The 25,513-nt window shown below is 41.5% G+C and overlaps 4 protein-coding genes across 5 annotated transcripts; all 4 read right to left on the minus strand.

Moving 5' to 3' along the window:
* Positions 1-321: 321 nt before the first annotated feature.
* Positions 322-7,104, minus strand: fblim1 (filamin binding LIM protein 1). 2 transcript variants are annotated; one of them, XM_069537241.1, is made up of 8 exons: positions 6,986-7,104; positions 5,540-5,915; positions 4,371-4,531; positions 2,985-3,057; positions 2,726-2,895; positions 1,853-2,031; positions 1,512-1,632; positions 322-1,407 (listed from the first exon to the last, which is right to left on the minus strand). In XM_069537241.1, exons 2-8 carry the CDS (start codon positions 5,889-5,891, stop codon positions 1,297-1,299), a joined length of 1,167 nt encoding a protein of 388 aa, XP_069393342.1. In that variant the 5' UTR covers positions 5,892-5,915; positions 6,986-7,104; the 3' UTR covers positions 322-1,296. The 2 variants fall into 2 exon arrangements, with proteins under 2 accessions (XP_069393342.1, XP_019957090.2); XM_020101531.2 differs by lacking the exon at positions 6,986-7,104 and adding an exon at positions 6,254-6,475.
* A 1,519-nt stretch (positions 7,105-8,623) lies between these two features.
* Positions 8,624-10,743, minus strand: LOC109638619 (transmembrane protein 82-like). The gene is made up of 6 exons (XM_020101682.2): positions 10,608-10,743; positions 10,430-10,502; positions 10,154-10,340; positions 9,576-9,987; positions 9,000-9,184; positions 8,624-8,856 (listed from the first exon to the last, which is right to left on the minus strand). The coding sequence occupies exons 1-6, from the start codon at positions 10,687-10,689 to the stop codon at positions 8,770-8,772; spliced, it is 1,026 nt and encodes a 341-aa protein (XP_019957241.2). The 5' UTR covers positions 10,690-10,743; the 3' UTR covers positions 8,624-8,769.
* Positions 10,744-10,996: 253 nt separating this feature from the next.
* Positions 10,997-17,239, minus strand: slc25a34 (solute carrier family 25 member 34). Its single transcript, XM_020101680.2, has 6 exons — positions 17,110-17,239; positions 15,932-16,682; positions 13,432-13,497; positions 12,346-12,498; positions 12,094-12,228; positions 10,997-11,972 (listed from the first exon to the last, which is right to left on the minus strand). Exons 2-6 carry the CDS (start codon positions 16,430-16,432, stop codon positions 11,790-11,792), a joined length of 1,038 nt encoding a protein of 345 aa, XP_019957239.1. The 5' UTR covers positions 16,433-16,682; positions 17,110-17,239; the 3' UTR covers positions 10,997-11,789.
* A 1,143-nt stretch (positions 17,240-18,382) lies between these two features.
* Positions 18,383-25,490, minus strand: fbxo42 (F-box protein 42). Its single transcript, XM_020101599.2, has 10 exons — positions 24,571-25,490; positions 23,358-23,640; positions 22,697-22,813; positions 22,031-22,165; positions 21,375-21,528; positions 21,176-21,286; positions 20,595-20,691; positions 20,354-20,410; positions 20,145-20,261; positions 18,383-20,055 (listed from the first exon to the last, which is right to left on the minus strand). The coding sequence occupies exons 2-10, from the start codon at positions 23,632-23,634 to the stop codon at positions 18,994-18,996; spliced, it is 2,127 nt and encodes a 708-aa protein (XP_019957158.1). The 5' UTR covers positions 23,635-23,640; positions 24,571-25,490; the 3' UTR covers positions 18,383-18,993.
* Between the last annotated feature and the right edge of the window lie 23 nt (positions 25,491-25,513).

Below are 25,513 nucleotides of genomic sequence, written 5' to 3' on the forward strand. Positions count from 1 at the left end.
TTTAAAAAATATATTGTAACTTGTTACAGCTAAATTTGTGAATTTTTCTTGAAATATATTAATTTTTTTTGGTTGAAATCTTTCATTTTGATTTGGTTTAATTTGAAATATGTCTTTGGTCAAAGACAAAGAATTTCATTAACTCAAATTAAAAAGACAACTTGTCTTTTAATTTAGGAAAACCTAATATTTATAAATTATTACATCCAATTTCCATATCAGCAATGAAAAGACCAAAAGATACTGATGAAATCATGATTGCAATATTTGCCTTGGAAAATAAAGGAAGTGCGGTCAACAGAAACATAGACAGCAAATGTATTTGTTTTCAGTACAAAATGTTTTAATGAAAATTTATAATAAACAGACATATAACTCCACAAATAAGTCATTTTTACATACAGAACATAAATAACCAAGTAATTCAGCTGGGATCCAAATGACACTTTAATACTGTAAAGTCCAGATGTGATCAGTTCACTGCCGCTGAAATAAAATACAGGCTCTGTAGTTAAGACAGGATCTTTGTGTGTTCAAAAAATACATTTGATCACATTCAAAAGTACAGATCCATAATGAGTGGTTTAGAAGCACTTATTGTAATGTGTTTTTAAAAAAAGTTAAAAGCTCATATGTCTATATTCAGTTTTGTAAATGTATCTTGTGCGGTTTATTCAGTTACCTTGGTTGAAGTTGCTGCATCTTCAGCACAGATTTTCTTTGCGGCTCTCATGAGTAAAAACTTTCCTTTTATCAATGTAGTGAACATGTCAATCTGTTTTTTGCATTTTACCAAAGATTGAGTTTCACTGTGGTTTGATTTACTACAAAACTGTGAATTCAACTGTTTCTGATCTTAGTACTTACTAATAGTGTATGTGTAATTTAACAAATCTAATGCATGTTGAAGCCTGGTTTCAGATAAAATATATTATTTTACTTTTATATATATTTGGGGGTTTTTTTTATATAAAGTTTTATGTTTTTTATAAAGGATTAATGTGATAGAGAAACAGTATACGAATTAAGACTTTAAAATATTCAAATTACTCTTGCCTTAAGTCTGTTGCATAAATATATTTGGTACATTTTGTAGAGTTTATTGAGTGCAAAATTATCAAGTATAAAAGAGGAATACGATGGTCTTCAGAAAGTATGATATGTTATAAGACTTATAACCAGATTTCATTATTGTCAAACAAAACAAAAAAACTTTAGTGTGACATTCACATGCCAGAGTCTTAAATGCCCATGCCTGGACTCGTGGTACTGTTCCATCAGCTGCAGTTCATGGTGTTAGTGCTGAGCAGGTACCAGGTTCATGTGGCAGGATTTGCAGAGCATCCTCCCGTCCAGAGGATAGCAGCCGTGCTCGTTTGGTTCAGGAGAGAGCTGAATGACACAGACCTGCACACAATATGACACGCTGAATGACTGGGAGTGTTTAGTGTGTGTCTGTGTGTTTGAGTATGTGTCAGTGTGTCCATACAACACACTGTTTGCACACCTACCTCACATCTGTAGCAGTTCTCATGGTAGGAGCGTCCCAGACATTCAACAGTGTAGCTGTCAGTACCATCCTCTTTTGGAATAATTAGCTGGTTACAGGAGCAACACTTTGGAGCATATTTCCTTCATGGACATTATTTCAGAGAGAAAAACTATGTTAGGAGAGGCTGTTTAATTTGTACAGCACATTTCACCACAGAGGAAATGAAAACTACTTCACACAAGATAAAGGCTCTTAAAATAACTATAAACAGGAAAATTAATTTAGTTATGATATAATTTTAAATATCTTAGATTATTTACACATAGGTGTGTTTGTGTGAATAATCTTTCACTCGTATACCTGTAGTAATCCTGGAGGCAATACACTTCTCCAACTTCTCCCTGAGCAAACGCCTGTTCTCCAATCTTCTGTTTACATGTTGTGCAGGTGAAACAAGAAGGATGGTACGCTCGCTCAAGGGCGCGGATCACATGGTCTGTGATGACCTCGCCGCATGACCAACAAAGCTCCAGACTGGCCTGAGAGACAGAAAGAAACTGTCACTAGAAAACATCTCTACAGTCCAGGTTGATATTAACGTTTTCCAATTATTTAACTTCTTTTGATTGATTGACATTTTGCAAAACGTTGACAAGAGGGTTATGTTTTTCACTATTTTTCACATTAAACACCAATTTTACATCACAGTCAGTTCAAGTAGCGACACCATGCAATTATGACATAACACTGACTCTGATAATAGGGGACACAATGTTGAATGTGCTGGATGAATTCCAAGAAGAAGTCTGTGAAAGTAGATTGATGGTGGATTGAAAGTTAGAGACACTAAATCACAGTTTTAAATGTAAATTATATTCTTGGTTCATGTAAATCATTAATAACTTAAAGAAAATGAGGATGAAGAACATTAATATGGTCCTTTACAAAGGCGGCTGTGGCTCAGCAGATAGAGAGAGTCGTCCACTGACCAGAGGATCAGTAGTTTGACCTCTATGCTGCTTGCCAAAGTGTCCTCGGGCAAGATACTCTGTCCTCTGATGACAGCAGCGTATGAGGGATGTGCAACAGAGACAGTGCCTGCATAGATGCACTGTATGAATGTGTGTGTGAATGGGTGAATGGTAAAACTTTATTTAAAGTGTCATCAAGACTAAAAGCACACCACAGACCATTTAACATCACTTGGTGGAAGCTGAATGGACTTGGGCCTACCTGGTAACAGTCTTCACAGAGCGGGGTTCCTGCCTTGTTGTAGTACTGTTTACCAGCCAGGGGAATGTGACAGGATCTACACTGGAAGCAGGCGTCATGGTAAGTCCTGTTCAAGGCCTCGATCGCGGGTTCAGAAAGAGCCACGGGCTTCCGACAGAAGCCACACACCTCTGTGTCGTACACAAACATCCTGTGTCAGAGCAGGTTATAGTCGTGTGTGTGTGTGTGTGTGTGTGTGTGTAAATAAAGTAGATGTTACCTTTACTCTCCTCACATGTGTCCTGGGACTGTTCACCTCGGTTTAACCCACTAGATGGTGTTCTTGTTTCCACCTTTAATGTAAAACACTTCATTAATGTCAAACTAAAGACTGAGCTGAGACACAGTTCATGCTCGTGTTTGGGTTCGGACTCATTAGATGAACCACAAGTTTGTGATGCTCGGTTTTGACTACAGGGTTGTGTTTGCTGCTGAAAGAAAAAAGGATAAAGAGTTGTTCTGTGTGGTTACAGGTTGAAACATCACGTCAGCCAACACAATCAGGACTGCACATTTAAATTATACGTTTCCCTGCATGTTTGGCTTTCCAGAGTTTTTATTCTGGTTTTGTTGCCTTTTTAAACAACTTGCTCCAAACATTTTTACTTTTTGACTGTTTTCTAATCAAGAGGAGCTTAGTGCAGACAAATTGATTATCCTTGAACGTTTGTCACATGATTAAAAAAATGCAATCACATTACTTTTGCTCCAAAGTCATGTGAGAATCTTGGTTGAGTAAGCACATTATCTGTGTCTAATGTTGGTTTGTGTAATACAGGAACCTGAATCCCTCCAAAAAGCTGCAAGTTCTTCCGAAACAAGGAAGTTGAAATTAATTAACTCCGCAAAGAAGGTTATGTTTTCTTCAGTGTTTGAGTGATAGCAGGATTACACAGAAACTGCAGAACCAATTTTCATCAAATTTGGTATAGTTAGGCTAGAACACAATACATTTTGATGTGGATCTAGTTCAGGGGCAGGATCTAGGATTGTGTGTCTTTTGTGTCAATTTTCCTTTATTCTCAGAGAATAACTCATGAATCTTGATGACTAAATCAGGCATGTTTAGGAGACTGATATTTGTGAGTCTGCAAATTGGTGTTGATCCAAATAAGAATACAGAGCTGGTGAATTTAAATGTGGTTTCATAAGGGGAACGTTGGACCTTGGCAGAGGTCAACATATTAAATATTGTGATATGCATTTTATAGTTTCTACACAGAGACTGGGGCAGAAAATAAGGGAGCATAGGGTTTCTTATAATGTCATTAACGGACTGGAAAGTGCTCTGTTTGTGCACAGTTCATAAAGTTTCTTCTGATCTTTTATCCACAGCTGAAGAAACAGCAGTTTTTTCCTTCATAATGTAGTTTGCAGATGATTCTTTACAACCACTGCAGAACATAATACACTATCTGTCAAAGCCGTGGAAAGTAGTAATTTTTCACTGCGGCAAATTAAATCACTTGTCTTCTTCAAGAGAAATGTATCAAAGGAAATTGGATCAAGGGTTTAACACAGTAAATGACATCAGTGGTTTGAACATAAAGAAGTGCAGGATGAAAATAAGGCTGATATTTAGTGACCGTGTGTGAGAGAGAGGTACCTCTCTGTTGTAAAGCGGCTGCTGGCCTGGGGTCAGAGGGTGTGAGAGGGGCGTCTGGGCAGGTGGTGGTGGAAGTGCTGATTCCTCAGGGAGTGCTGCTCTCTGAGGGGAAGGCAACGCACCAGCTGGAGGGGGAGGATGAGGAGGAGGAGGACGGCACTCTGACAGCAAAAAGACATAATAATAACAAAATAAATTTAAAAAAAAGGTTGAGATACAAAATAATGAAATAAAAACAATGATAAAATCTTGCATGTTCCAAAAACTGTTCATTGCTGATAATACTTTTGTCCAACCTAATAACATAAACATATATACAGAGTCTAGAACATACATGAGTAGGGAAGAATATTTGTAAGATTTCACTGCACTGGTGTTACACTATTATAACACTGTTGTAACCATGATGGACACAGAAGGATCATAACAGATGCAGCATAACCAGGCATATCTTGTTCCCCCCAACTCATTCTTCTTCTTTGTCAAAACCTGGCATCTAAATTACCCACAATGTAGTTATTGCAGCTACACAAGTTATCTCACTAAGCCACTAGCCTCAAGCAGAGATGAGGAGCAGGCAGGCTACTGAGGTTTGAAAGCTCAGTGGCTTTATTTCATTTGCCAAGGAGGTTATGTTTTTACCTCTGTCTGTTGGTTTGTATGTAAGCAAGATTATACAAAAACTAATGACTGGATTTCCACAATAACTGGGTGGGGGAATAGAACATAGAAGCAGAGGAACCCGTTATGGTGCAGATTCAGACAAGGGGGCTGTTTCAGGAAGATTTTTTAAATTATCTTTTATGTAGTAATTTGTAACGTTTGAACCATTTCCCGACACATTTGCAGAAATCTCGATGAAAAAAATCGGGTTAGTGTGTGAAATGTGGTGTGGCTTGATTGTTGGGCCTTGACAGAGGTTTGCACTCTACTGAGTCACATTCTAGTACTTGATCTATACGATACTGTTTTCACATATCTAATAGTGTCTCCAACATCTGTTAAGTATCTATAAAATCAGTGGAGTTAAGACATCTTGCAATAAAAGACAGGGAGCAATAAACCCTTATAAAGGGCAGATATTGATAACGTATGAAGTGGAATCACACCACCTGAACAGAGGATTCAAAAACATGAACTATTATATGAAAAAAGATGTTGTCATGTACCTGCAGCAGCTCTGTCGTCGTCTGTCTTCTTTCCTCTGCTGCGTCCAGGCTGGGCAGGTTTTGGACTCTGAGGGCCTGAAACTTGGGTCAAGGCTCCTGCATGACCCCGGTCTTTGCTGTCTACACTGCTGTGAGACTCAGGTGAAGAGAAGACGTCTTCTTTCCTGTGTCTCAGGACGGGGACACTTTCACTTGGGCTGACTCGCACAGCCGTGTGCTGCTTGTCTCTAGCTGTGGAACTGTGGGCTTGGAGGGTGGGCTGCTGCTGCTGTGTCACCGTGGCTCGGTAGGGGGATGCCAGAGTGATAAAGACGGAGGACACCATCCTCTTTGGTGGAGCTGCTGATGCCATGACTGTATTCAACCCACACACAGTCTAACAGGAAGAAAGCACAGAGATTATCATGACTCAATACTGCTCGTAACATTTATTGTTTTACAGAGCAGTTTAACAGGACAGTCATAGGATCTACGTGACCTTTTTAATCATCAAGAATAAGATTAAAACATAAATAAGGAACATTTTTCCCTCTAAGATGAAGAATATTTAATCTGAGCGTCTCAGTTTACTTTGTGGGAGCTCTCACTTTCACAATACAAAAACACACACACTCACATCCCTCTTTACCTATAATGAATGGTTATAGAGGCAGAAAGCACAAATCTGAGATATCTGTAACCCCCTCACCGTGGCTGTGAGCTACCATTACCTACCTGGGAGAAACTGTGGTTTGAAGATGTCTCTCTCTCCCTCTTTTCCTCTCTCTCTCTCCTTCTCCCTATTCTGTGTCTCTAAACTTTTGTTTTCCCTCCTGTGTGCTGCCACAGTGAGAAGACTTTACTCCGGCAGAGAGGGCGACTATCTGCAGAAGGCCACTCCTTTTCCTCCTGCACCTCCCTTCCCAACTCTCTCGTCCGCCGACCCCTCCTCCCTCCCCTCTCTGGTCGAATGAAAATACCACCTCCCTCCCAACCGTAAAAGGTGAACAGTTAATCTCGGGCAAAGTGCAGTAAAAAAAACATGACACATTCATCCACTGTGAAATCTCTGAAGACACACACACACACTGACATACATGCACGCAGACACACACTCATGCAACTGTTGCAATCCAGCCAAGCAAACAGACTGGCCCTTCAACAAATATAATAACTCCTACAGTATCATAAAGTTTCTCCAAAGGTTTTCACCCTTAAATAGACAAGCGTAGGCAAACAGAGCCACCTCCCACTTCTTTATCTTTGTGCATGCCAGCAGGATGTGACTGTACCTGCCTTTCTACCTCGAGTGGCCCTCTTTCTCTCTCCCCTGTGCAGCTCTGCCTTATTGTTCTGTCAGCTTTATTTTCCCTACCTCCCTCATTGAGTCTGCCTCCTTTTTTCTTCTCCCTCTTTCTCTTTCCTCCCTTCCCCCCACTACATTATATCAGTCCAGCCTTGACTTACTATCAGCGAGTTACGGCGTTGCCTCCATTGGCTCCTCACTGACGTGCAGAGCAGAGCACACTGTCTGATTACATGTGTTGGACTCTCCTGATCAGGCTTTTTGTTGTTCTGCTCTACAGGAGCAGCAGCATTACAGAGCAATGAATCACTGCATTGTGCAAGAGGAGATGTTGGTATATTAGGAGAGGTGGGGGGGAACAGTGAGTGATGTCTGTGAGAGCTATGAAAAAGCTGCTTTGTTGTGTTTGCCGCTCTCCACCAGAATGAGTCTGAGTGCTATCAGGTCTGCTGATCAGCAAATATTGTGTTCGGTTTCCGGAGGCAAACTTTGTGAGTTCTACCGTCTCTCCGAGAGTCAAAAAGGAGGATGGTGTGAGCTGAAGCTAAACTTTCCTGATCGAGGCGGAGGAATGTGTGAGAGGGGGTTAAAAGGAGACGGAGATGAGGAGAGTGATGGGGGTCTCTGTTGTTCCAGCTCTGTGGAAAGGAATGCTGCAGTGATGTCACGGCTGCAGGAGGGAGCATGCCTGCTGATGACACAATCCCCAGACCTCCACGCTCCGCCCACCTCACAGCCACAATCCTCATTAAACCCTCTGAACCTCTTCGCTGCCTCTAACAGCACGACTTTCCATTTGACTCACCACCATAACATTATGTGTCTCTACTTCAGTGGCAGTGGATGTGCAGACAGAATATGGAGGGAAATTTGAAGGGAACGCAACAGGAAGAAACACAGGATAAAGGAAAACCAATGACAACTGCATGTTCACAATTACACTTGATGCTTTTTTTCTAAATGTGAACATCTGGAGCGGCGGTAACAAATCTACTGAAAAGAAATACTTCTGAAGAAAATGATTAAAAGTAGTTTTCTATTTAAAACTGCTTTCAGTAAAAGTTAAGACAGGACTTCAGCAGTTAGGCCACAATGGATTCTGAGAAACAGCCTCAACAGAGTTCGAAATAATTTTCCTTTTAGGCCCAAGGGAGGGTAAAGTTCAGAAAATGTGGACCCTACATTTCCCATGCTGCATCTGGACAATGTTGCAATTAAACTCCCCTGCCACTTACATTTCCACTCACACAACCAGTTTATAATGCAGACTCTCCAGAGTCACAGAAGACATAAAACATGTATTTTAAGGGAAGCAATAATAGTACTGCTTTTACAGAGTGATCTGATATCAGACATTTGTTTTATTACTTTATTTTATTGTTTTTGTTACTATACAGCTTTTAACCAAACATCTGTGTTCTATTGCTAAAGTACTATAAAAATAAATTGTATTCTTATTATATTATTATTTGATCATCAATAACGGGTCACTTTTCTACAGTGGGCAAGACAGCTCAACACACTGCACATTTAGAAAACAACTTCATCAATTTGACGACACATGCTCTGCAAAATGTCACCACACGTGCAAATGCAGAAACAATCAATACCTCTGCTAGGCATCAGCATTTTTTAACATTAATCATAAAGGAAGTGTTTCTCTAAGAATCAAAAAGTAAATATTTGATTATTCATATCTGCTTAAGCTCCTATTTATCAATTTCCCAAAGGGCAGTTATCAATAAAGTATTTCTGATTCTGATTGTTTAAAATCTTCTGATATCACTATTGGTTGATTCTTCACATTAATACTAGAAACAAAACAGCAGCAGTGATTTGAAGCACAGTTTAAGAGAGGCCACAATAATCGTTTTATTAAATAAAGTTGAATATCAGTGTATCTTAATATTTGAGGTAGTGATGAGTTAGATCTCAGGTAGATCTATCAGCTGTCGTCTGATGATGGTTTCCTTTTGACTTTTTTGTGACCAGAGATCTGCTCTTGTTTTCTCAGGCTTGTTTCTTCTTCTTCCTGCAAACGGAGCATGACAAATAAACATCTCTTGTCATTTTCACATTTCTCAACACTACTGACACCTAACAGTTATATACTGAACATAAAGCAATGGGAAACATGCAACATATAGGTTTTGGTGGGGATTTATTTATACAGACCCTTGACACGGCCTGCAGCAGGTCCTGAGAGGGCAGCAGACAGGCTGCTTCACCCAGGAAAGAGATGAGGACGTGCAGGACGTCAGACCAGTCGCCCACTGTCAGCATGAGCACCAGTAAAGCTCCCAGTCGCAGCACGGCCGTGTGCCAGAGGGCCTCCGCTCCTGTCTGCCGATTCTGATCCTCTGCATTACAACACAAAGTTACACAATGATGTTATGTGCTTGAGTGTTTTCTGAGATATGGATTTGGTTTTGGGTTTTAAATGTATTAGGTTTGTTTATTTGGTATATCTAGTGTCTCTTTTCACATTTCTACTACTCTAATATGGGTTAGTTTATGTATTAGTGCCAGTTGTCTTTAATTTATCCCATTATCTACTCACCACTATGCTGAACGAGGGGTGGAGTTTCGTGGACAAAGTGTTTTGTGGACTCAAACACTTTCACCCTCCATCGGCATAGTGGTGAGTAGATGAGTGAATTTATTTTACGCCTTTAAGTTTATCTAATCTTAAATTTGTACTATCTCCTTAAGAACAATTTTCATTTCCCACATCATTCCCCTGACCATTACCTTGAATGTAGACAACCAGCATGGTGTAGCAGAGTGTCAATGGAGTCCATAACTTCAGAGAATCCTTCTGGGACAGGAAGTGGTCATATACTGTGGAGAAGGAAGCCACAGTTGCAAAAGCAAAGGCCAAGATAACCGCTCTCTGCAGTGAGGTCAGTATGGTGTGTCCTGAGGTCAGGAGGGTGATGCATTTCCCACAGTAACGCTCTGTGCTATGCAGCGGGTAGAGTCTGGCCACATGGCTCCACAGACTGTGGCTGACACTTGCCAGTGCCCAGCTGATCGAAGCTGCCAGGAACAAGTTGAGGGAGCTGTGTAGAGCCCCCTGGTGGAGGAAGACCAGAGCACAGGTGAAGCAGCAACCAAGGGAAAACTGGCACTGGAGCAGGAGGAGGTATAGGCCTCTGCCATCCTGAGTAAAGACGGATTAAAGCATGGATGAAAATGAGTCAGATCAGTGTATCAGAGGATACATATGTTGAACACAAGAACAAACACTGAGTGTCTCCTGAATTAAATGTAAAATAAGACAAAATCAGCGTTTTCAGCTGCTCTGTACGTCTGTTGGAGGAACTCACCAGACCTGCTGATGCCCAAGAGGAAACAGCTCTGAGAGAAAACTCCAGCACTATGATAGAGGAGACCCTGGAGCCCACTAGAGACAGGACGAGTGTCAGGGACCAGAACTGGAGTGCTGTCTTCCAGTTCCCTCTCAGGGGATTGACGGGTGAGGACGACCTCTGCTTACTTTCAGTTTCAGACTCACTGTGTTGAAAGACACACAGAATAACTCAGCAACCTGCTCTTAAAGGTTCACTACATTTTGCTCTTTCTTTTCTCCACCATAAACTCACCTGCATGTTTGTAGGAAATAGTAAACTCTCATCAGACTGCACAGCACTGATATTGCACATGCACCCACAAGGCCTTGGAGAACAAGAAACAAAACAAAAATGTAATTTCCTTTTTTTCTAATTTCGTATTGAGGATTGAGGATTGAGGATTTTTAGGAATATTTACGTATGAACTCACCTTGAAAAAAACAGTCAATTGGGTTTGAATTAAAAAGTGTCCATTCAGACGTCCCCAGGATCCAGGAGAAGGGGAGAAACATGTTTGTTTCACAAAAACACTAGGATCTCTCGCACATGCTACTACAATCTGTTCAGCAAAGACGAACAAGTCAGTTTGTGCTAAATTCCTGTGAGTCAAAGCTTTGGCCAAGTATGTGAGTGTGCTCCACACTTCAGCTCCAAAGGTCAACTTTGATTTGACTGCGTTTATCTCATCTCGTCATTTCCTGATGAATAGGACTAAATGTCCTCAAAACAGATGATTAGGTTTACAGACCAATCAGACACCTTTTCACTGGTTCAGAATAAAATCACAGAGTTTACACAAAAACACATTTATACAAGAAATGTCATACAAGGAAATGTCTTTATTATTATTCTCATTTTTTTTATTAACTGCTGTTCAAAGGCTTCAAGTTCCCTTGGGTTAAATAAAAAAATCAAATGGCATCCTTGCCGTTCTGAACCAGCAGCTGATGTGTGTAAATACAAAACATCCCCATCACGTTTTTTTCTTTACATACAACAAAGGCAACAAGAGGTATGTATGAAACCACAACACATTTCAGCAGCCTGATTTTTAACATGGAATAGACACTTTGTAATAATCCAGATTTGTTCGTGTGCTTCGTTGAATTGCTCGCAACATAAACAGGAGGCATTTCTCTCATTCCAGTGTGAGCCATAGAGAAATCACTTTTTAATCATCATTTGAGGTATTTTAAGGCAAAACCCTGATAGCTTGTCAATAGCTTCATACATATGTATCAGAGAGTTTCTAGAGGAATTCTGTCAGTCTGTGCAACATGTGTCTGTCTTCTGTATGTCAATCCAACATCCTGACTTTCTGGGATCTGAACTGTCTCTGAGCTGTGGGAGGAAACGGGAGTAGCTGGAGAAAACCCATGCAGAACGCGCAACACAGCAAGAACCGGGAACCTTTTTGCTGTGAGGCGACAGAGACCCTGCACAGTTCATATAAAAGTACAGCATGAAGACTGGAAACAAAGCGACTTATCTACCCTGGCTCCGACTGCTGTACCGACACGACAGTGGTATCAATAATCGTCATTTGTCTTTTATTCACTGATGGACCACTCCAACAGCTCTAACTGAGTCCAGCTGTTGCATTTTGGTAGTTTTAGCTCCTCCCCTGGCTCTGGTCGACTCTATGATGCCTCATCAGGTCCCAGAAGAGCATGCTGAGCACTGTGTGTGGGGCCAAACGTAGGAAGACTGGGCCCATGCCCTTGTAAAACCCCAGCAGCCCTTCAGCTTGGCACACCTTCAGCATACAGTCTGAAAACCCATGGTACAGACGTCCCTGAGAGGCACAGAGGGAAAACAACAAGCTTTGGTCTTATAGTGCGTGTTTACATATTTAACTTAATCCTATTAAGCCAAGATTGAGCAAGTAAAATTTTGATTAGATTATTTAAACTCACCCGACGAAACTCATCCACTGGCTGGTTGTAGAGCCTCGTGCTAATGACGTCAAATGGCGTCATGGTGATGGCCACAGCGACGCCGCTGATCATGGCAGCGACCAATGCCGTGAGCCATCTGTTTGGACTGAGCCACTGGAAAGAAACAGAGAACCTGATGTGTAACTGGAATTTGACTTCTGGCTGACAGTGTGACAAACATTGTTGTGGAATACACGTGCTGTACAAATGTCAGCCGCTCATCACATATACCTGGGTATGTGACACCCAATCCTTGGCCGAGGTGAAGGTCGCCAGCTGAGCAGCTGATCCCACCATGACTCGCGGCACGGCCCCGTTCACACCCCTCCAGAGACCAATCAAACCTTCTCTTCTATAGATGGAGGTAAAGGCATCAGACACTCCCTGAAATGACAAAATAAAACATAATGTGAAAAATGAATTGGAAGCAGCAGATATGTGTCTAATAACCCAGTGTGTGTTTTACTTTTGTGAACAATTAGCTGTATAAAACCTTTTTCATGGATATCACCCTCAATCATGTGAGGTGTCCTTACTAGAGCCTGACCGATTTATAGCTTTGGATAATATCAGCCAATATGAGCTGTTCACAGAATGCATTTATGTTTGCTGATATCCACCGATGAGAAAACTTTTATTTTACAGAATAAACGATGCAGAAAGATGTGCATTACATAGGTTTACATGTTTTGTTTTTTCATTCAAGTTCTATATATTTGGAGTATTTGTGTTTTATGGTTTAAGCATCATTACATTTCTTTATCAAAAGGGTTTGATAATGAAATATTAGGAGGAATTCCCTTTTTTCCTTCTTTTTTTTTCGAAATACCATGTTAGTTATTACTTCCTAATACTGGTATCAGCATCAGCCCCCAAAATTCAGGCTCTACTCTTTGTAACTGAAGTTTAATTTTGTGTTTATAAAAGTGTATCACATTATAGACACTAAACACCCATGTTTGTAATGATCCTGGCTAAATTGACAGACGGGTCAGTTATATAGGATGATGACTTTTTTAAATCCTAAGACTGATGTACTTTCAAGAATGTGTTAGAAATAAAGTATGAAATGACAACAAATTAATAAACAAAAACTGAAAATACTCTTGAGGAGCTGTGGAAATACAGAAATATATGATCACTGTGTAAAAGACGATGCATCATCTTTTACAAACTGCAACAATAAAATGCCACAGTTACACATATTATATAAAAATATAATACTGAAACTCACTATGTGTTTCTTGAAAAGTTGTAACTGAAGCATTTGAACACATAGAATGAAATTACGCCAGATGAAAACTTCATGTGTCTTACCAGATGGTTATGCTGGTGACCGACTGCTATGGCTTCCACAGTTTGAGCTTGGAGATGAGTCTTCACCTGTGAATTAAAGACACAAGGTTTAATGGGTTTTCAGGTTTATACATTACACTGTACTCTAACAGATTCCTTAAAGTCTCCACAAAATCCTTTATGTTCGTTTGGACCAATAGAAAACTCATGTTGATTCCACACTGAATCCACATTATCTCTGCTAGTTACAGGTTTCTAGCCCTATTTGTTGCCGAAAAAAATCCTGGTCCCAAATTGCACACACTCAAAGATATCAGTCCCCTATATGTATGTTTTTATAACAAGGTCCATCATTTATTCCCTGGGAAATTGGTGAAAATGTCAGATCCATACCACAAGTGAATGGGTTCTTTCTCAGCCCCTGTCCCACCCTTCACCAAGTTTCATGGACATCCATTCAGTAGCTTTTGCGTAATCATGCTGACAAACAAACAGGTGAAAACATAACTTCCTATGCAGAGGTAATAAAACCAAACTTGTCACTAAGCCAAAGAATTTGCCAGGAACTGGACAAAGAAGTCCATGACTCAGTCCTTTGCACCAAACCTGAATTACCTGATACAATAATAACACGCACAAAAGCAAGCCTCTCCTCTTGACTTCATAGAGAGTGTCAATTACATAACTCCCTGCCAACAGCTCACATGAAAGAGCCATAAGTTCCTGTATATTCTTGGCAGCAGGCGCTAGGTTGGAGCCACGTGCAGGGTATATTTAGTGACCTAGATATAGACCAGCATCCCACAGTATTGTCTTTCCATGAGGGAGTAAAAGGTCAGATGCCTCAGCTGAGGCAGAAACACAACAACATGACTCAGCTCGTATTAAAAGAGGACGTGCAGAGGAGCACGTTCATAAAAACATGCTGTAAATCAAGAGATGGTGACATTTGATATTTGTGTCAGAAAAACAAACATGAGGGTGTCAAACTGTGGCTAGTTGTGTAGATGATGATGTATCTATCTGCATCTATGTGAACAGCAAAGCAGAGTGGGGTCAGGGTGGGGGCATTAAAATAAACTCAAGATTATAGTGAATCAAAAATGTCTTTGAATGAGAAACTATCTATTACTAACCCGAAACTAATATACCATGTTGTGTTTCTTTGCTTCACGAGCTCTTGTCCTGGTTAAAAAATAGATACAGGACATTTGACATGCCTTCAATACAGAGCCGAGTGCTTTCATGTTTCTTGTTTGTTCTGACGTGCAATACTGCTGCAGATGATTTAGAAAGCGTTTCAAAGTTGGGTCTTCTAGTTGGTCATCAAGCAGGTGTAGTTGCCGTTTGTTTTTTAACAGGATTACGCAAACTACTAATACTGAACCGATTTTATTGAAACTTGATGGAAGGATGTTGTATGAGCCGAGGAGGAGCTACTTACTTTTGAATAAGATTGAATTGAGGGGGCAGATCCTGAAACTGTTTTTCACTTTCTTTAAATTTAAAAGATGGGAGGTTTTCCCGACATTTTATTTACCGTATTAATTTTTTTCTCAAGAAGTAACACAGAGAGCTTTGTGAATGATCAGGCATGTATGGATTGTTGAAATGTAAAAATGCATGTGATCATGTGCCCCAATCACACTGTCTGTTTGTATCAAAAGAGCAGTAGACTGAAACCTGAACTGAATCTGATTCCTTCCTCACAGAGCTGTTTTCCTACAGTAGCTCTCTTGTCTTCTGTTGAGTAACTTATGTGTGTGTAAGGTTGAGGGTGACAAGGGTAACCTAATCAGACAAGATTAATTTTTAATTGTACACAGGTTTTAACTTCCAATTGGGTTTAGTGTTTAAGTTCACACTCGCAGACTGCAGCAGTTACAGGACCAGGGCCTCTGTCCTGCATGTCTTTAAAATACTCACTCACTGACAATTCTAAAAAATAAATACGTCAATTTGTTAAGACTTTTCTAAGCTTTTTTGAAATTCACTATGTTCTTAAACAAGCAACAATTTTCAAAATATATTCAATGCTGAGTTGCTTTGCTCAAAGTTATAGAGCTAACAAAAAACAAGGAATGACTTAAATATGAATCTGTAATTGGCCACGGCCATTGGACATGTAATGGGCCTCTCTGTATAAATTGTGGCCCTTTTATGGCTCCAGATTTTGAAAAATATCAGAGTCACCACTGCTCCTCAGGCATCATTATAAAATAAATACTGAAAGAGTAAGAGTCACCTCACAAACATGCAGCCTGCGATTAAGGCTTGTTATTTTGGATTGCTTTGTTTTACATGTTGCAAGCAAAAAAAAAACCTTGTGAGCCATGAAATGGATATTTCCCCTGATACTCAGCCTCTAAAATACAGATCAGTTTACATATCACTGACTATGGAGTCTCTTCTTTCGTTAAAATAGCATCAGTGATGTGTTTCCACCCTAAACTTTCCTTTGGGAACATTAAAAAGAACTTCTTTGGAGGATGTAATAAAAGAGAAACTTCAGTAAACTTACCAGGTAAGCAGGAGAGGCAATGAAGGCCCCCAGTGCCCCAGCCCCTGCCCCTGCCAGCAGACTCCCCCCGTGCAGTGAGGTGATACCAAAAGCTTCACAGTAGGAATAGGAGCCCAGCCTCACACCATTCATCATACCCTGGTAGATCAGGCCGACTGAGAGGCCCTTCTGCAGGCCCCGGAGCCCGTCTGTGCGGCCCACCACCCACAGGGCCTGGAGGGCTCCCCGGTAGTGCCTCTGGTAGGATCCACGTGCACACAGCTCTCCCTGGAGCTGCAGACGGGTCTTCACAACCTCCAGGGGATTGGTGAACACACATGCCGCGCAGCAGGCCAGAGCACCCAGGGCGAAGTCCAGGGGTGGCCAAACAGCTGGAGGGGGCGGCGAGGGGCCAAAGACATCACAGGGGACCGCAGACACCGTGGATGTCATCCTGTGGGGAGGCTGGGCACCAAACACAGATTCTGTGGATGAAGTGTCCAGCAGCTGAGAACTGGTCATCCCTGAGAAATGATACTTTGTCCTTGTTGTTGTCACACTTCCTGCTTGTTTGAGATATCAGGGAACAAGGAGAGTGTGTTGTACTTAGCACAGAACAGTGACGTCAAAAACAAACGCTATCAGCCTTTGTGATGACACATTGAATCTTTGTTCAGCATGTGTATCACATGACACCCAGCCCCTCTGGTGTCCTTCTGCAGTGACTTTCATTAGCTCCCTTGACTGCCAGGCTGTTTAATAGAGGCACCATCTGCAAGGAGAATCAAATAGTGTTGTTTATGTTGTGAATTATAAAGGTTATGTTGACAGAGGCTATAAGGGCAGGGAGTGGTAGTGCAACAAGAGGAACAGGAATGTCCTCTTCGAAGTTTAACTTAACTTCACTACAAGCAGAGATGCGGAAACAAGAGAAAGCCAGTTAGATTTAATATTAAAGTATCATAGAAAGCAGACAATTATTTCTCCTGCAGATACAAACACAGGCGCTCACACATGGGCCTTCTCTTAAATTCATTCAAACCAACGACACAAACCTGAACAGCACCAGCTCCACACACACACACACACACACACACACACACACACACACTCAAACAACACGCTCCTCTCACTTGCCTCATGAAAATTTAGCAAAACAAACTCTCTCTTGTCTTTGGTGACTTCATAAGGAAACTCACAGTGTGCAGTGGTCCTGTGCAGTAGCTCCATTCTTCCCCCTCTCTCCCCCTATCATTGTAAACATGTGTCCTCAGCACATTCATTGTCACAGGCTCCTCCCACTGCCTCGCTGTCAGAGCCAATACCTTCTCAGTGCAGTCTGCCACCTCACCACCTCCCTGAGTCTGCTCAAATCAGACCGCTGAGCTCTGAGCTGCCCCTGCTCTGCTCCTATAGCAGCTCTCTGGGTAAAAGGTTGTTGGTTCGCAGAGGGGGATGGAGAGTCTGAGGGAGAGGAGACTGAGGATAAAAAAAGTGACTGGGGGTGTGGACACAAGGTCAAAAGATTCTGTGGATACTCTCGGAAACAAAATGTTGATTTAGCACATAATAATAATAATTTAGTATATAAATATATGATATAAATATTTGCTATAGAGACATTTAGAGTGTAACCAATTATCTTAGTGAATTGTATATGATATAGTATGTAATAATTATCAACTTCATTCATATAGCACCTTTCAAAGTACAGTTACAAGGTGCTTCACAAGTTAAAAATGAAAAATTGAAGGTAAAGAATTTAAAAGCAATTGGAAGATCACAGAGCAACAGATACAGAAAGGTCAAAATCATTATAATAGTAGAAGATCAGAAATCTGAGAAAGCACACCTATAAAAATGTCTTTAGGAGAGATATAAGAGGATAAGGATAATTTGTAATTGCTCTGTTAAAAATCTGCACTTAACTATGTATAATTACTTTCTATTTTATACTAGGATGATGTTACTTGCAGTTGAGATGACTCATCACAGAATGACCCCTTTCCTTTTTGTGCTGATGTAAGAGCAGCCACTAGAGGCCGCTCTTCCTCAGCCCCAATAATAAACGTGTATTGAATAACCTGCTGAGAAAGTGAATTCCCCATATTTCAAACAGAGGTTACTTTTCTTTGTTTCTTTATATATTGGGACCGATTCAAGTTTTAAATCAAATTATTTCCATGCTATAAATTCCAAAGCATTTATGAGCATTTGGTATATATTTAACTCACATTAAAACTTTTTGTTGTTTATAAAATTAAAAATATCATGGCTTCTCTTTGCCTTCACACACTTCTCATCTGTATTGGCTCCAAAGTTCAGCTTCAGAGCTATTGATTTATGCTCCATTTCCATATCACCTGCTGAAGAACAGGTGATATCAGGGGAAGCTCTTAAAAAAGCTACTTATAGAACTAAAAACAGTAAATACTGATAGACCACAAACACTGCAGCAATATGAAGACTGTGACAGATTGGACATGGAGGCCTTTATTGTTCAACTATCTTTTTAGTACAGTGCCATATCTCTCACACCATGAGCCCGACACACAGTCAAAAACTTTTAATCACTACTGTGCGCGTACGCACATGTACACACACACACACACGCTCACACTGTTTTCAATGTAAACATAGCAGGCTTTAAGAGTGATACAAAAATCAAGGTAGTCATCAACCACTTCTGTCAGTTCTTCCAGAGTTCCTCTCTGTTAAGAGTTCAGAGGAGGGTGACACAGAACAAATAAACAGAAATTTTGTTGTTTGGTTGATCACCGGGGCAACAAAAAATGTCATGTCCCTGTCCTGGCACTCGCAAATACACACACTCGCTCTCAAACACACACACACACACACACACTCAGGATTCTCATTGAACCATATGTTTTATCAAAGTGTAATTAAAGTGTTATTTTGAATGCTTGCAGTAGGCAGAAGGGAGGGTTGTGAATTTCTGAAGTGGAACATCTAACAATGTCCTTTTCAATACTCCTCTCTATAGGAAAAAGGCTGTGTGTCTTCGTTCCCTTGTGTGGTCACAGGTTGAAGCATCCGTCTTCCCAGTCCCGCCTGGAGCTGCATTACCTTTTAGCACGTACAAAGTACAAGGCGTTGGTTTTAGGGTAGTACTTCACATTCTGTTTTTTGTCCATGAGGCCCCCAAAAATGATGAGCTCTCCCCTGCCCTGCACCACTGTGTGGAGGCTGGTCTCTGGTGGCCCTGTGACTGCCGCAGGAGTCCCGTTCCCGTAAACTCTCCAAGACACCACCTTAGCAGATTTGGCCCGGGATACATCCAGAACATACATCTGCATGGGCTTGCAGTTGAGAGACTGGTACAAAGGTTTTCCTACGTTCAGGCTCTGAGGTGGGTGATGACCGAGACGCCGTGCAATAGGTGGGATAGCATGTCCATCAGCTCCAGCAGCCTGTGGAGGGCTGGAGGATGATGAGGGAGGAGTTCCAGGAGGACCTGCTCCTCCAGCTCCACCACTTCCTCCTCCAGTAGAAGCTCCCTGTGTCTGAAAGGAAGATGACGATGATGACGATGGTAAAGATGAGGAAGATTTATTTTTTACTGCCTCCAGACCTCGTCGTAAGGCAGCTGGGGACACTGCTCCTGGGGGAGTGTGTGGGCAGCCTGCAGGAGGTGTATGTAGGCCATTAGTGCTGGGCACCTCAGGGTGGTGGGAGGCAGAGGGGGGAGACTCCCAATCATAGTCTGTGGAGGCAGGCAGGTGAGGGCGAGCGGGAGGAGATGCAGCCTGGGCTGGGCTGGTCCGGGGAGAAGGTGATGATCCGTTTAATAATGGAGGAAGTGGAGGCAGAGGAGGGCTGTCTGGGCCTTGCAAAGGAGATGGCTGCTGGGACGAGGATGGGCTTCCTTCTCTGGCACATCCTCTTGCTGAGGGCCGAGGTCTCAGCGTTCCCCATCGACCATTTACACACGGAGCCTCTTCGACAGCTCCCAGGACAACACCGGCGGCCCCACTCCTAACAGGAGACTGAGAGCGCAGGGAAGGCGGTTCGGGGCCCAGAGGGGCAGGTGTGGCACTTATGGGGGAGGGCCGAGAGTTGAGACTTGGGCTGAGCGGTGCACGGCCAGATGGCGCCTGTGAGAAAACGACCACACACTGGCCCACCTTTAAGAAGATGACAAAGATAATTAAAGACAGGTTGATTGATTTTCAGATTGCACGCACACGGATTGACAGCCAAGACAGACACTTACTCTACAAGCTGGGTGACACCAAAGTTCTGGGGCTCCATGGTCCTCGTTTTCAACCTGCAGCTGCTGCCACCTCCAAGGTGGTGCGTCCATGTGAAGCAGCCAGGCATCTTTGAGAAGCTTTAACACAGACAAAAGGTTTATGTCAAAACTGTAGTCACATTAAAACGAAATTTAGATGTTCTGATAGTAGAATTATATTACAAACTTACGGCATTAGGACCACCACATCCTCCCAAGATGAGCAACGTCTGATCATCAATGACAATCTAATAGGAAAGATTTAGAAAATAGAATTACATTTTAAAATAATAAGATGGGTGGAGTTTTCAATCACAACTTCACCTACTGGCATGTCAGACCAAAGAGGGACCATGAACAAACTGGCAAACTGACAACAAAATAAAATCACAATTGATTTTGAATAGCTTGAATTGTTAAATGAATCCTTACTTGTGATTGTCCTCCTCGTGGATGTGGTAATGGGCCAGATATGGGTGGCTTGGACCAGGACCACTGCTCCAGATCCAAAACCCAGACTTCATTACTCCTGATCAGAACCAACGAAGGACAGAACGCATTGTGAGATGTGACAGCTTAAGTTTTCATTTACTACCAAAGCCCAGTTCAAGTCTAAGTCTTGCTAAAATGTGTAACTGTTTAACAATAAAATAAAAGTGTGTGTGCTGGATGAACAGGCTGTTAACAGCTCTTTCTACTGGAGCTTGACTTAAGAAACACAAACTTCTTTTCAAGATTTATTGTCCAGTGTCAGCTATTGTTCTGTGGGCTCTGTAGATGTTTCTTAGGTGATGTAACTTTATCCCCTCAGTAAAGAATAAAATCACCTGACAACTGAGACGTCATTAACATTTTTACTGTCTTGAATAAGGAGGTAAAAAAACTTTGCATATGTGACACTAGATGCCCCATCGTCTTTGCTGCAGATTGAAAGTGCAAGAAGTTACAGATTCCAACTTTAATTTATGCATTTTAATTTTTGATAATGTATGATTTAAGTAATAAATGTATACATTTGACGAGCTCCTAATGATCCCCCAAACACCACCATGGTGTTTCCAATTACTGAGGAAGAGTGGCCAGCCATGGGTGGAGGTCCATGTGTTGTTACGATGCAGTTCCACCTGATACAGCCAAAGAAATAATAAATCACACAGAGACAGAAAACCCACGATGAAAAATGCTACTTTCCAGAACTGAAATCCACCTCACCAATTCTTTGAAGGAGAGTAGCTGTGGATTTCATCAAAAAACCTTTCTGGTTGGTGCAACGGATATGGGCTGGGGCGAGTCCACCCCCCAAAGAGGACTAACAGTTCTTTGTGCATCACTAGAGTCGCCCCAGCTTTAGGAGACGGATAAGAGCCTGTAAGAGAAAAGAGCAGAGATTGTAAATCCAACCAAAAAAGACCGGACTGAATGAAAACTTTTAGTGGACTGATTTCCTTATGTGAAAATGGCTTAATAGACGTGGCCATCACTAAGACTATATGTCTCACTACACATACAAGTAGCAAAAATATTAAAAATTAAATTACATGAACATTATGATGGCTTAGACTAATTCTCTGTTAGCAGATGCTCTTTCCAGAAGTTACATAGAATTCAGCCTCTACTAACAGTTTCATAAAAAGGTACAAAGCTCCAAAGTTTAAAGAAATGAACTGCACCAGTAAAATATTTCACTACAATCTCATTTTAACGCTGCGTCTTTGTTTTTTATTGCCAAGTCACTGTTGCCATTCAACATCTGAACACTGTATTCACACATAAGGGTCATCCTCCCACAGTTACATAAGCCCCATCTTACTTTCACAGTTGTTATTTATTTTTCCCGTCCGTCTTTAGTGCTTGTGACGGACTCATACCTGAGGCTAAAGGACGGATCCACTCCTTGCTGTTGAGGTCAAGTCTCCATAGATCATTGAAGGCAGCATTGCAGCTACTCTGAGTGCAACCTCCAAACACATACATGGACTGGTTGGAGTCATAATAACATGCACCTGCCAAACACAAAAATCAGCCACAAAATCAACAGCAGACCTATGCCAAAACTGAGCACTTTGACTGGTAAATATCTAGTTCTGTTTGTTTATGCAATCGAATTTGTTTGTGTGCAACCAAGAAAAACCGTGACATACACTTCCAATATAAAAATTGATGGAAGACATTTCCAGATTTGTTGTTTCCAGTAAATTTGCAAAGAGGGATTTTTCACAATTACAAGTCTTGATCAGATTACTGTTAGATTAGATCATCTGAAACAACATTCATATTACAATGCATCATTAGACATACACTGAAGAACTTATATGATCAGTGGGCTTCTAGGTCAGTAAATTTAGCTACAGCCTGGAAAGTTCAATGTTAATCATTTAAAGCTGAAATGTTAATAAATAACATAACTTCTTGTTGCACAGGAAGAAGACAGATTTCAAACACAGGGTTACATTAGCTGAAAATGTAAAAACATTGTTGCCAAAATGCCACCGTATGCATGAAGTACAACAGGCGGTAAAGCAGAATGTACTGACTGTGTGAGAAGCGCTGAGTGATAGGGGTTCCTGGATATGGGTATGTGCGACTTTCCCACTGGATATTTCCCTCCTGGACAGCTCTCAAGAAACCATGATAGCACTGATAAGCAACACCTAGTTCAGAGAAAATACAAGTAAATCACACAAAAAGTTAAATGTCTCCACTTTCAAATTGTTCAAACTGCAGGATAAGCAGATTTGAACGAGTCATTCTTTGTTAAATTTCCAGTGTGTAGGATTAAGTGGCTGTTAGGTTTGCGGACTGCAATGAACTGCATACCCCTCCCCTAACCCAGGTAGTGAAGCGTTCAGATAAGGTAAAAACTCAGTTTCAGTGTTTGTCCATTGTAGGATACTGTAGAAACATGGCAGTGCAACATGCAGACACAAAAGAGAAGGACCTATTCTCTATATAGATAGTCAGGGCTCATTCTATGCTAACAGAAACCTATGTATTCTTTATTTTCAGGTAACAAAATTATAAAAGTTATATTTCAATGCTGCCAATTGATCTTCAGAAACTCTGCACGCTGGTCCTTTAAAGTAATGTTTCACTTCTCTGCTGATGTTGTAACACCCCCTCACACCCACAGCGAAGCTGACCCTTCCACCGTCCCTCTCAGTTTCACACAAGATTATGCAGATGCGAGAGGCATACCTTTAATGAGGCGATACCACTGCTTGCATACAAGCGCAGCAGTCTTGTGTTCTTGGTACGGTGAGAGGAATGAGAGAATATATTCAAGAACTTCCTCTGGCAACTCCAACATTGTTCTCTCCTCTCCTTTGGCACTGTCCATGGTCCCTTCTTGTCGCCAGGAGGACCCCATCTTTGCCTCTGCTTCCTCAGTTAACCCAGCAGGGCCCGCACCGTTGTCCTCTGTATCCATGGCAACAAAGCATCCATCCTCCTCATTGTCTGGGGAGCGGGACATTATTGTCTGTTGAGACATGGGGAGACATTGCTAGTGATGAATGCACTAATGATCCTGGTGCTCAGGAGCATGTTTACAATCAGCCCAAATTTGGCTACACAGACATGACTTTTAAAATGACTTCATTATTCTATTCAGGGTAGTAGACTCACCACATTTCCACCATGTTCATTCTAGGACTTCTGCAAAGCAAATTTATTGAGGAAGAATCCTACAACAACACTGGATGAGAGTTGATCCTACCCTGGAAACCCAATGACACTGCAGAGCTGTGAACAACATAGCATGTATGTGTTCAGCAGACTTGATTGTTACTGCTATTGTTTAAAACGGGTGGTGCCCTTTCTTTAGCCTGAACAGCTGGCCCCTACACACAGCGCGTAGGCTACATCCAACTAGCTGTCGTTAGCCGTCATACAATAAATAAATGGTTGTGCTGCTAATGTTAATTTTCGCCAAAAGATATCTTCATTGGAGAAAAACATCAGGTGTATTACACACCATACTTATAAACGAGGACTGTCTTGTGCCTTTCCACTGACTAACCGGCCTGTGCATGTTGCTAAATCTAACGTTTGATTCTTGGAGCATATGAGCTAGCATCGGCTAACGACGCTAGCTACCTTAACATGAGCACCTAAGCTAGCGTTAGCCAACATCAGTGCCTCCTTCGATAACGGTGAAAAGACACATTATACACATCTTACTTTAAATACTTCTGCTACACACATTGTGGACTACCCTACATCTTAATTGTCTCAATGACACGCCATGCTTTTAAAGCTTAGTTACACCCTGGCAGCTCACGAGCTAGCTGCTATGTTCAGTCCGGAGCACTGCTGATAATCTTAGCTAGCGGTGGCTCCTCCAATGCCACACACACACTTTCCCCGGGATTTCAACCCTGAAACTGAAAAAACCAAGTTAACCCAGTACCGTGGGTTTAGACGTGTTCTTCAGTGGGCGCTGTGTGTTGTCTCTTCTCCTTCCCGGTATCAGCTTTGGAGGTTCCTCTGCAGCCTCCAAACAGTCGCCATCTTCCGCTCAGTGAACAACATCTTCCGCAGCACAGCGACGCTCAGGCAGCCGCGGACGGTCCGTGGCACCAGGGTGGGTCCGGTGGGTCCCCTGCCCCCCGAAACCCTGCGTCCTCAGCCGCGTCACCCAGAGAAAAGCTCACATTCAAAAAACTAATTTAAAGTATTGTAAATGTCAGAGGTGGAGAAAGTATTCAGATCATTACATCTGCACGTAGAGCCACAACATAAAGTCCCTGCCTGTGACCGTGACACTCTAACTTTCCGTTGCAAATAACTGTACTTGGCTCAGTCTCTGGTGTTTTCTTACAACGTATTGCACAATCCTTCCCCTGGTGCTCATAGTATTTTTTTATATTTAATCGTTTCACTTTTTTTCAGTTATACTTGCACAAATACACCACAGCAAATTCCTTGTATGTGTAAACCTGCTTGGCAATAAAACCAGATTCTGTTATATTAAGATAATAAGCTGCAGGTAAGAATTCACTTAATGAAAGAGTGTGTAAATAATGATTAATTGTAGTAAACTATACAGTTATACTCACCGTGCTTCTGAAAACTACATGTTATGAGTGATTGGTGAAATGCATTAATGCTGGTTTTAATATCACAGTTAAGTAATGCATGTTAGTTATTATTTACTGATGACTATTTTGACTCTTGCTGCTGCAATATTACAAATGTCCCGATGGCGGGACTAATAAAGTATGATCTTCTTATCTTATTTCCAGATTAATGAAGTTTAGGTCGAGTCACAAACACGATCTCTAACATAAGTGACAGTTGTGTGTGTTGTAGTTTTTCCGTGTTAACGACATGTGCACGTCACACCGGTTGAT

Source organism: Paralichthys olivaceus, chromosome 2, assembly GCF_024713975.1.
Source record: "Paralichthys olivaceus isolate ysfri-2021 chromosome 2, ASM2471397v2, whole genome shotgun sequence".
Taxonomy (NCBI): domain Eukaryota; kingdom Metazoa; phylum Chordata; class Actinopteri; order Pleuronectiformes; family Paralichthyidae; genus Paralichthys; species Paralichthys olivaceus.